The sequence below is a fragment of the Eptatretus burgeri genome, chromosome 10 (assembly GCF_056783735.1).
Source record: "Eptatretus burgeri isolate ZD-2024b chromosome 10, Ebu_testis_v1, whole genome shotgun sequence".
NCBI lineage: Eukaryota > Metazoa > Chordata > Myxini > Myxiniformes > Myxinidae > Eptatretus > Eptatretus burgeri.
This window is the reverse complement of record NC_140970.1, coordinates 24,537,767-24,550,463: the sequence shown is the minus strand read 5'-3', so window position 1 is coordinate 24,550,463 and position 12,697 is coordinate 24,537,767. Positions and strand designations below refer to the sequence as shown.

Below are 12,697 nucleotides of genomic sequence, written 5' to 3'. Positions count from 1 at the left end.
TAGAAATGCCAAAAAAAAAAATCGAAATTTTTTTGAAAAAAAAAGGTTGCAAAATTTTTATTTCTCTAACAATTTTTTTTGGGGGGGGGTTGGAAATCACTTAAAACATATAGAAATGCAAAAACAAAAATTCAAATATTTTTTTAAATGGCCGCCATAGCGGCCATATTGGACTTTGAACCAGGTCCAAAATCTAATGGCATGATCCTTGGACCATACCTAATCCTCCACCAAGTTTCGTTGAAATCCGTCCAGGAGTTTTTCCGGAATACTGTTCACAAACAAACAAGCAGTCATAGACTGGTACTTACGAAATCGTCAACTTGACCTCTGACCTTGTCTAATAAAAGCTGTCTCGAGAGAAGGTAGCGATGCAAACCAGAAGTTTCTACGATGATTCTGTACCAAACCATCAAAATCGTAACGTCGACCGAAGCAAAAATCTCCATTTCTCCACGCAATTATTTTATATTATTTTATCAAGGTCACAAAACCGTAATATTCGGCCATCCACCAACAATCTTTGCATCATCCGACGGCTCAGCGAGTCAGGCATGCGACGATAACCTTTACTGGGATAAAAAATGACTTTTAAACACCATCTTTATCGAAAACACCGTCAGCGCGCACACGGAAAACCTTTACGTGACTCAACGACGCGTCTGCTCGAGCGCGCTGCATCACGTGACGACCCGTGACGCGTCGAGTGAAATATTTTTTATACAATCTTAAAACGTCTCCAAAACATCCGATTTTTACCAGAATTTCGACAACTGAGTTTTAAGCGTCCTAAGCGATCGCAAAAACCGAAGACAAAATTAAAATTGAAGTTAAAACGAACTCGTAACGTCGAGCAAAGCAAAAATCTCCATTTCTCCAAGCAATTATTTAATATTGTTTCATCAAAATCACAAAACCGTAATATTCGGCCATCCACCAACAATATTTACATAATCCGACGGCTCAGCGAGTCAGGCATGCGACGATAACCTTTATTGGGATAAAAAAAGACTTTTAAACACCATCTTTATCGAAAACACCGTCAGCGCGCACACGGAAAACCTTTTCGTGACTCAACGACGCGTCTGCTCGAGCGCACTGACGTATGGGTTTAAATATGTAGTTGCATGTGTAGTTGCTGAGAAGAAACCCGTGACGTGACGACCCGTGACGCGTCGAGTGAAATATTTTTTATACAATCTTAAAACGTCTCCAAAACATTCGATTTTTACCAGAATTTCGACAACCGAGTTTTAAGCGTCCTAAGCGATCGCAAAAACCGAAGGCAAAATTAAAATCGAAGTTAAAACGAACTCGTAACGTCGATCGAAGCAAAAATACTCCATTTCTCCACATGAATTTACGGAATTATGTTTGACCTCACTGTGACCTTGACCTTTGACCGATTTTGACCAAAATCTAATCAGCGCTTGCCATCACCCTCCTGAATCACGTGGTGTAATTTGACATTGGTAGCTTCTTCCGTTCTCGAGTTATCTTTTCCTACAAACAAACAAACAAACAAACACACAAACAGAAACGGAAGTGATCAATATACTTACGAAATCTAAAGATTTCGTAAGTAACAAACAAACAGACAGGGGTGAAAACAGTAACCTCTGTCCATCTTCGATGGCGGAGGTTAAATATGCTCTAATCCCTTTATTTTTTGCCTTTGTTGACCTTTTGACATATGCTGACCTCAAAAATAATTAGTGGTTGAATTCAGTGAGCTGATATGCAAATCCTGATCAAATTTCAAGTCAATTGGATGAAAATTGACAATTTTAGAAATATCGGTCTATGTTGACCTTTTCGCCTATATTGGCCTCAAAAATAATAGGTGGTGTAATTCAGTGAGCTGACATGCAAATGTTCTTCAAATTAAAAGTCAACAGAATGAAAATTGACAATTTTAGAAATTCTCAAGTTGACCTTTTGACCTATATTGACCTCAAACATAAAAGGTGGTTTTATTCAGTGATCTAATATGTAAATACTCTTCAAATGTCAAGTCAATCAGATAAAAATTGACAATTTTAGAAGTTTGGCCAATATTGACCTTTTGGCCCATGTTGACCTCAAAAATAATGGTTGAATTCAGTGATCTGATATGCAAATGCTCTTCAAATTTCAAGTCAATCGGATGAAAATTGAGGATTTTAGAAATCTGAATAAGTTGACCTTTGGCCTATGATAACCTTTTGACATTTTGACCTCAAAAAAAATATGATTCTGTCGGACCAACAACTCCACCACCATTTGGTGAAGTTTCGTGAAGAACAGTTTAAAATAGTGATGGGTGATGAAGGTTCTGGTGAAGTTTCATCGGAATTGCGTGTGCAATTTCCGAGAAGAAAGCAAATACCTCTTTTGAGGGACAACCACCCACCCCCGTAGTCCCCCTTCGACCGCAACTATTTTAATGGTGAAAACAAGTTCGGTACATCATGGGTGATGAAGGCGGTGGTCAAGTTTCTTCTGAATCTCATGTGTAGTTTCTGAGAAGAAAGCAAATACCTCTTTTGGGGGACAACCCCCCCCCCCACACTTAGAACCCCTTAAGACCTCAATTTTTCTCATGTCATGATGAAACTTTGGTATATCATGGGTGATGAAGGTTGTAGTCAGGTTTCATCGTTATTGTGTCATTTTTGAGAAGAAAACAAATACCTCCTTGGGGGGGGGGGGTGGCAACCCCGGTTAAAAAAAACTCCCTCTGTAGACCCCTTCAGACCTCGATTTTTTTCAATGACATGCGCAAACTTGGGTACATCACGGGGGATGAAGGTTGTGATCAAGTTTCATCAGAATTGCATGTGTAGTTGCTGAGAAGAAAGCAAATACCCATTTTTGGGGGGCAATCCCCATAATCCCCCTGAGGGCTCGATTTTTTTTAATGCCATGAACAAACTTTGGGACATACACAGTGATGAACGTTGTGGTAAAGTTTCATCGAACTTGTATGTGCAGTTTCAGAGAAGTTTCAAGTATTTGTGGACGGACGGAGAGACATCCCATAAGATATCCGGATCTACGTTCCAGGTGAACTAAAAATTATGGCTGCCAGACCATGCGACTGATCATGTTGAAATTTTAAACATGTATTTCACATGACTACGAGATCACGATTGTGAAGTTTCACATAAATAGATAAAGCGGTTCAAGAGAAATAATTTTTTCAAGATCTTCATTCAATACAATATGGCTGCCAGACAATATGATATTTTTGTGAACACACTGGTATCCCCAAGGCTTGCGGAACACATGTGTGAAGTTTCCCCGAGATTTGTCAAGCCGTTCAGGAGAAGATAAAATGTAAAGGTTTATTCTTCAAAAATATATAGCTGCCACATAAATTTACAGCCTATATTCCCCAAGGCATGCAGATCATGTGCATGAAGTTTCACATTGATCCATTAAGCTGTTCTGGATAAGTTTTTAAAGGTTTTTATTTTCAATCCAATATAGCTGCCAAACCACATGACTGATGACGTCATCAATTTCATAATCTCGGGTATATCCATAGAGCACCCTCAATGATTTTCATACTGGTCAAATAAAGCGTTCGACATATCCAATTATCCATAATGAAGGCACCGATTATGTCATCTTTATCAACACTTATTCTCAATGGGAAGTACTTGAAATGTGCCAAGTTTCAATTCTTTCGATGGGGCAGTTTTGAAGAAGTCCAAAGTTTTTCCTTCTTTTCCAACATGGCTGCCACAACACGTGACCCATGACATCACAATTATCAATAAAAAAATTCTACATGAGCAGGCGCTCCTATGGTGAAAATTTTGGGTCAATTGCCCAAGCGATTGCAGAGAAAAGGAATTTATGCCCTGCCTTGAACACAACACTCCTCCACCTCCATCGGTCCTCAGTCAACTCTCTCCACTCTTCAACCACCCCTACCTTAGGATATCCCTCCTCACACAATCCTCCCATCTCAACCATGGTCCATCTCTTTTCCTCCCACCTTGATCCCTCAATCTATCCACTCTCTTTGCTATTCTCTCTTCCCCCCTACACACCAACGGTCCAGCCCATCTCATCCAGCATTTCACCAATTTTCCTGTCAAGCTCATCTGCACATCAATCTCCTCCCTCAGTTCATCCATTCTCCTTACATCCACCCTCTTCACTCCTGCAATCCTCCTGACCCAGTTGTTCTCGCAAACCTGCAGCCTCTGTTGTTGTCTCTGTCAGTGCCACCATCTCCAGACCGTAAAGGTAGGTTGGCGTTACATGCGACATCAAAACCTTCCCTTTCAATTTTCTTGATATCTTTCTGTCTGCCATTACTCCCTCCACACATTTGCATCCATCTGAATCCTCCTCCACACTTCTGCCTCAGACTTACCATCCCCAGTCACTGTTCCTCCCAGATACTCAAACCTATTTCCCTGCCTAATCTCCTTACCCTCTAACCTGACATTCATTTATTTTCTCTGCTGCCTGACACACATCACCTCAATCTTCCACATACTCATATTAATATTCAGCCAATGCTTCCCAAATGCCTCATTCTACTCCCCCAGTACTGACTACATCTCACACCCACTCTCCACCACAACAGCCAGATCATTCACATGCAACATCCTCCCCACATTACCCCTCAAGCTCACTTTCCTGCTTACCAGCTCCATCACCATGATAAACAAGAGTGGGCTGAGAGAGCCTCCCTGCTCAAACTGATGATCACACTGAACTCCTCAGACAACCCAGGACCAACCAAAACTCTTCCCTTCATTCCCTTGTATATCCCTTCCGCCAACCTCACTTCTGCTTCCGGCACTCCAATCCATCTCAGTGTTGCCATCACCATCTCTCTTGGGACAGTGTTGTAGGCCTTCTCAAGGCCCACAAATCCCAATGCCATCCCACCTTGCACCTCCAACCTCTTCTCCACCAGCTGTTTCAGGGCAAACATCCCACCCATCATTCCCATACCTTTTCTAAACCACTACTGCTCTTCTCCAATCTTCATCTCCAAACTCTTCCTTATCCTCCCGTATAGAATCCTCTCAAGTACCTTCATTACATGACTTTAAAGCAAAAGGCCCCTGAACTACCTCAGATCTTGAGCATCGACCTTCCCCTTCCATATCCACACAATTAACCCTGTCCACCAATCCTCCGGAATGCAACCCTCGCTCATACATATATTCAACAGCCTCTTCGTCCAACTGACTCCAACTCTTCTGTTGCAATTACCATCTCTGTACACACCTCATCAATGTCTGACGTTCTTCCCAACTTCATCCTTTTCAATGCCGTCGGCACTTACTCTTCTGTGATCTCCACCAACTCCATTTTCCCCTCTAAATAACACTGCAGCTCCAGCTCGCCGTTGCTTCCTTCCCAGTTCCACAGTTCTTTGAAATATCAAAACAGTAGCGGACGTACAATATTCTATACTAAGTGTGTGTGTGTGTGTGTGTGTGTGTGTGTGTGTGTGTGTGTGTGTGTGTGTGTGTGTGTGTGTGTGTGTGTGTGTGTGTGTGTGTGTGTGCCTTCTCCATAACTACAAAACCATGAAACCGAGCAGCCTGAAACTTTGCATGCATACCAAGAAAACTCCAAGGAAGTGTACGAGTGAAAATTTGGTGTTTGGGATTAAAACACCCTTTTGGAAGTTAATTTATGGCTTTTTAAAAAATATATAATTTATCAGGTGCCATTCTCAGCCACGTCGCTCTCTGGGGTCTTAAGGCGTATCCTGAGTCTGAAGCCACAGTGTTTTTCAGCCTGCTCAACCACGCCCTGATTTGGAACAGGCCGCAACGATTTCTTAACGATAAGGTTCACCCCCCCCTACACTTTCCTCACTCATATTATCGAATACCTGTTCATCATAGCAACTAATCACTGTGTACATTGCTTTTGTAAGTGCTATAGTTTTCAAATTAGGAGCTTGGAGTTATTGCATGCATGATATCGTTACGGTTGTGGTGGTAGATGGAGTAACTTAATTGGGAATTTAGCATTGAATAGAGTTGCTTGGTCCATGGATGTGTAGGAGGCATCGCGATGGAACATAAGTAGGGGATTTGTGAGCTTAAGTGTTACGTGTCACCACACAAGAGGGTGGTGTCATGTTAATTACCTAGGGTTGAAGAATAAGCTTCCCCAGTATGTAATCACCCCTCTGTGATTTTCCCTACGTTTTAATATTTCAAGATCGGCAATAAAGGTGGGGAACCTGTCCCTAAAACGACTACAAGCAGACAAAAAGCCCCGCTTTCAAAGGGTGACAACAGGCGAAGTCACGCCCCCAAGGGATGATTAATGGGCGTTACGTCGGAGGCTAGCCAGGCATGCCGAGAAGGCAGAAGCCCCGCCTTCCCGGGTTTCATGCGAGCAGGCAGAGGATTGTTAGACGTAAAATGCCTGAAGAAGAAGAGGGCGTGGGAAGTTTCCTACTAAATAGGACCGGAGATCGGCAGAGTGCACGCACGAGATCAGTGTGAGGAACGCACGAGATCAGTGTGAGGAACGCACGAGATCAGTGTGAGGAACGCACGAGATCAGTGTGAGGAACGCACGAGATCAGTGTGAGGAACGCACGAGGCAGAGTTGATTTTGGAAGAGAGTCAGGCGCAGGAGTTCAGGGCTTGCGCAATTTGGAGAGCCGTGATCAAAGGGGAAGGGGGTTGCGGATTTTGGAGAGGGGAGAGTGGAGGGTGAACACATGCTGAGGACGACACGATCCTTGTATTAGTGGAGGTATTTGGCTCACGTGGTGAAGCAAGACACTGGCCTTTAGCTCTTGGTTGGGTCGGTGAGGACGATCGGCACACGAAGCCGTTGCACTGGGTCTCTGAGCTTTGGTGTGGAGTGCTGCTCACAGATTGCCTGGCGTGTGTTTGTCCCACTACGAGAGAAGCGCCATTTTGTTGCACACGTCTGCATGTGCGAATAGAAGCGCCTCCATTCCAAGTTTCACAAAGACCAGCTCTGGGCAAAGCTAAGTACAAGAATAGTTGAAAGGAAGCGTTTTCTTTTTACTTTGTTTCCCCATTGTCTTTATTTGAGTGTGAGGAGGCACCACGACTGCAGGATTTATATATTTCATGTTACGATCATTACCTTTTGAATTATGGTCCTTTGCAAATATCTGTTTATTTTCAGTAAATGTGCTCATTTTAAGAAACTGTATTCATGTATTTGTAGTGGGGTTCGAGTATAAACCCCCGCCATGCTGTGCTTCCCCGTGCCTCCGCCCCTCCACTATTGCACCCCGTGACCTTCGAGCTCGTGTGATAATCTCCGAGGATCAATGTGTCCGCCTGCTATTAATAAGGAACCGCTCGGCCGTCCGGGGGCTAGTGCTGTTAACCGCCCATCACCACAATTTGGGTCGGGGAGGTTAACCTTGTCCGCCACCTCCACAACAATATGATGCAATGTTCCACGATCTACTCTCATGGACTAATTAAGTGTCAAAATCTGGAGGGAAATCTGATAATTTAAAGAAAGAACGAGTCTTATAATTAAGCATATATACCTATTTACTTTAAGCAAGCAAGGCTACGTTCCCTCCTCCTCCATATGCCCAAGAAAATGTGAAATTTCCAAAGCATTAAATTTATCTTTTTCTCCTCTTTGGACTTTGGAGAATTATATTGAATGAACAAAAGCTTTAGGAATTAGCCAAAATTAACCAGTTTCATTCAGCTATACGATTTAATGCATTCACTGCATGACCTCACGCCCTGACCCTAGAGGGGCTGTTTATGAATTGCGTCTGCCAGATATGTGTCTATATTTTCGGAGGTTTTGCGAGGTGCTCTGCAGGGGATTAAAGCAAATCTGGTGAAAAACAGACGTTTTAAAATAAAGTTATAATGTGTGTGCGGACCGCGAACTGATGTACCAAGTGACGCATGCACAGGTGAGCAGGCAACGTGGGTGATTATCCACAATGTCGATTTCATGGGCAATTAAAAACTTTGCGACGTCTCCAGGGTTGTTCTACATTAAAAAGCAACTCTTTTGTGGATAAAGTAATTATTTGAACGAATTCATTAAATGTCTTTCACTGCTGTGGGTGGGGTGAAGACTGGCTTTAAAGTTAAAGGGATCCTATGTGGTATGCAGCCACAACCTGGCTACCCGCTCCTTTTCAACCAGTTAATTGGATTGCTTGCTTGAGTGCTCAAGCCACTGGCCGAGCACCCTACAGTTGATAGCGGTACAGTTCGTATCCCGATCGGGATGGAGTCAGCAGTTGCTACAAGGTAGAGGTACATGATTTTGAAAGGTTATATGGTTTCTCTTTGTGAGTTTCAAAGCAAAATATATTTGATAACAGGGCAAGTTCAATAATTCGTACACATTATGTATGGGACATTCAGAAAGTTTAACCCTCTGAAAAGCAATGAGGATAGTTATTGATTTCAGTGATTTTTATTCTAATGTTGGGAATCTGCTAGGAGACTACCCACAATAATTTATATGTCATTAGTCCTTGGGATGATGATGTAATTAAAGAAAACATGGTGCGTTATGTATGGGACCACAAGAAACACGATTTGTCAAAAAAATATGTTCAAGTTCAAAGTTCTCTGAAAGTATTTTATCATTCACCAGAATTTTCATTGTGGAGAAAGTGGAAACACTTGCGTTACTCGTCACAAATTCTCCTCCAGAAAAAATACACAGTAGTTGAGAGATTAATTAGTGTTAATGAAGGACATGTTACGTATGGAACACGTGTCATATGGGACAAAATTCTCCATAGGCTTTACATGCAATATATACATTGTTGGTGTAAATTGCCTTTCATCACACAATCAACAGGCTTGAGCATATTTTGACAAGAAGATCCAACATTTAACTTTTAGAAACTCAGCAATTCATGTAGTAGGATATGAAACAAAGTGATCATCTGATTATAATGTATTAAAAATGCAAAATTATTTTAAATTAGAATCACATTAACCATGGTTTGCAAGTACTACTGAAAAAAAATGACGTGCAGAACTTTATTGCGGACATACACAAAAATGTATGGTGTAAGATGATTCAACCCGGACAGGACACACAGGACAGATCTGTTTTAGTGTCTGTTCAAGGAATGAAAAATAAACAAAATTATTTGCATTGAGTAATTTGTTCATAATTAATTTTTTTTGTTATGCTCATCTAGATTTTTGTTTTGATTTGTCTCAGGACCTCAGGGCTTTTGTACATTCAATAGAAGTAATTATATGCAGATGTAAACATTTATCAACTCGACTGAAAATATCAAATCTGGCAACGTACTTATAATATGGATAACTTCCACTTACACAAGGGAATCGAAGAAGGTATTCATTTTGTGTAAAAGGGAAATACATACACTGGAATGTTTCATCAAAAAAACCAGAAACTTAGAGGTGCCTAAAACAATGAAAAACCAAAACTCATATCTTCTTCAAAAGGAGGTTACACCCCTCCTGACAATTGGAATGATCCCATATTGTTTAGTCTGCTTTTAACTGGGCCATGTGTGGAGGACAGGTCTCACGAGAATATATGAATGCCCAAAATATCTCCTGGCCAAAGTAGTGGTCAAATCTTGGCAATGTGGAAGTAGTCTTTCCCACACACTTTGCAGACGCAACATTTTTTTTTTAATTACTTGTGAACGAATTATCTACTTATATTTTAAGCTAGAAATACAGGATAAATGACCAATGCATGATGGATTAGAACTTCTGAAAATGGCATTAATTTTTTTCGGAGCTTTTAGTGTAATCCGAAAAAAAATCCATGTAAAATTGTTATGTATGGGACATCGCTTTCCAAGAACAGACCTAATTTGCATAAATAATGAAGTGAACAATTTTTTTCTTGCGTCTGAGAAGGGCATGGTAGAGTATTCATGTCAATGTAAAAAAAAATTGTTGTAAAGTTTGGTTTAATTTACATCACTATTTCAAATTGTCCCATACATAACACCTAATTCGCATCTATGTAAATTAGTTGAGTGATTTCACACCTTAAACCTATGACTGCCATTTTCTTTCAAAGACGAATAAAACTTCACATTCAGACACGAAAATCTCATTGAAATTAGAGCTGTGGCATGAATATGCCTTTGCCTCGTGGAAAGCAAACCCAACTGAGGGCAATTTCAGTTCCTTCCATAAAGCTCGGAACAAGTGTGCGTCTACCCTCATGAGAGCAAGAAAACAACATCTTTCTTAGCTCAAGTCTGAACTCTCAAACCTCTCACCCTCCTCCAAATCCAGGTGGCATCTAATCAAATCTGTTTCTGGTGTATGTTCCCCCTCCATCCCCTTCCTCACCTCAATTGGCCGCTCTGCTGATACCGCATATGAAAAGGCTGAATGGCTAAACTCGGTGTTTCCATCAAAATCTTTTGTACGAAACCCATCACTTTCTGTACCCACCTTACCCAATACCCTCCTTATTGTCTGTGATTTGTCCCCACCATATTTCCGCAGGGCGCTCAAGGTCCGCCAACAACCCCCTTCTGGTAAAACTACCAAAATCACGAATCATTGCTCACCTTCACTCTTTCATTCCTCTTTTTCCCCACCTTTTGAATAAACTCCCTCACTCTGTTCAATCCCATTCTTCCCTCCAGTCCTTCAAAACAGCAGTTCACCACCAGCACCTCGTATCGCCCCCATCCAAATCCTCGATCTTTTCTATCCCCGTTAATCTACCCCAAACCCACATCCTTCAAATTCCCTGCTTTCCTTCCTGAAAGTCCCTGTAATGTCCATCTTGTATACCGTGTTCCCCACTCCATCCCTCTCTTTTCCACAGATCTAATGTCTCTGTTCCCCACTTTTTTTTGTCCTTCCCACTCCCGCCCCTCCTGTCTCATGCCCCCCTTGCTGTGCATTGTGTGTTAGCTCTCATACAAGCCTCGACAAGGTATACAAAACAAATTTAAAAAAAGAAATTCTGCCATTTGAGGGGACCTTCTCTTGGATTTACCAAACACCGATTTCCGAGCCATTTGCCGTATTAATGTGTTTTCTAAATTGCAGAGCCAATTTTTTTTCCCCCACACGTCACATGGTGATTGGCAGCTGTATATAAAGATTAATGTTTATGCACATCTCCCTGAAATGTCTATAATGCAACATTGTTTTATAAAAATTGTTTAATGAAATTTCCCCAAAACAAGGATGAAATATACTCAAGGTTTATGGGTTGTATACAGTACATATTGCAGTACACTGCAAATCTGCTCAAGGAGATGTGGCATAAGAACACAGGTGCAAGTTAACCAAAATACTGTGAAGAGCAAGGTCTGTTAAGAGTTGCAGTCATTTTGCACAATCGCACCTGTCTGATCGCAAGAGCACCTTGTGGGTCGATTGTCAGCTCAGCCAGGTGAACACCAAACTCTGTAGAACAAACAGCAGACCACAGATGCCATAAATCCACAGTCTTTCATTTGTTAAACAATACTGTACAATTTATTTCTTAAATACAAGTACAGAAGGAAAAATAAATAAAATGAAGTAAAAAGACGAATTGGCTAACCTGCGAATACACTACCCCCATCCCCAACCCCTTCTCTTCATCCACATCAAATTTTGCACTGGTTCCTTACGGCATTAAATGGTTTCTACAGACAGAACAGCAGTTTTAGAAACTGCCCAATTCTGTATTGATTGGGCATTCACATGCCGTGCATTTACATCTGATGGAAGGAAAATATATTGTTGCGAATTCGCGCCCGCTTGCGTGTGAATGGCCGCGTCACTCGAATCACGACCGCGTCGCCCACCGGATGGACAATTCAGTCGTGACCCTCCAGGAACTATCGCCCGGAGCCGGTCACGGGTGGGCCTTTCGACCTTACCACAATCGTGCCAATCGGCCACCCGCGTAGGATAGGGTTGTTCGCCAAACTCGACCTACCTAAGTACCCACGCGGATGGTAAACCGGGCGATCGTACCTCACCGCAGGTCGACTCCGGACACGAACCGCTTAAGCGGTCCGTTCCGTGCTACAGTGATAACAGAGCGGTGTTATCCTCGGCCTCGACGGTTCCGAATAATTACCGGGCGTATTAAGCCCACTACGAACCCTTTACGTGAAGCAGGATGGAGGGTCAATAAAGAAAAGACGAAGCGAAACGGGAAAACAGTTCACACAAAGCACATTTATTTCCCGGCACACGGAAAGCACACATATAAGCCAAACAGTAAAAACGCACATATAGCAACCAAAACAAAAGCAACAACGACGCAGAGTTACTACCGACTACGCGCACACACGGCAACACTTATACAGTTTTACTTCACAGATGGTGCCAACACACATTTACTCAAAAGCAAAGGAAAGAAGCCACCCTCATAGACAAGGGGGCAGACGGGCCTGTCGGCCAAATGTGCGCGCGACCTGGAGGAGCGGCCAGGCCCGCGAGACCGGGGGGGTCCTACCCGCGTCCTCGTGACGCGTTGGCGGATGAGCCGCAAATGTGGCCGTGCGGCTGTGCCCCGACTCCGTGCTCCTTGGCGGGTTTCGTTGGTACGACGTTTGGAGTGGGGTGGGAACGGGGCCCCCTTTTTGCACTATCTCAGCGCAGGGGAAAGGGGGAATTGTTGATGCCCTGGGGGAGGGAGAATGGCTGGCTGGCTTGGGTCCCGCGCCGAGCGATCCCACACCGCGACCTCGTCGCCGACCTTCTTGGCCTCTTCCCACAACTCTTCT

General features: G+C 42.7%; 1 protein-coding gene across 9 annotated transcripts in view; it reads right to left on the bottom strand.

Annotated features, from left to right (window-relative positions):
- Positions 1-12,697, bottom strand: part of IPO9 (importin 9) — a 164,532-nt gene that overhangs the window by 131,943 nt on the left and 19,892 nt on the right. For 8 of the 9 annotated variants that reach the window (XM_085897459.1, XM_085897462.1, XM_085897461.1 and 5 more), the window contains exon 2: positions 11,320-11,381. In XM_085897459.1, coding sequence (XP_085753585.1) covers positions 11,320-11,381 — 62 coding nt within the window. Of the gene's footprint in view, positions 1-11,319; positions 11,382-12,697 lie in introns of those variants that run through there. The other variant, XM_085897466.1, reaches the window with a different exon arrangement.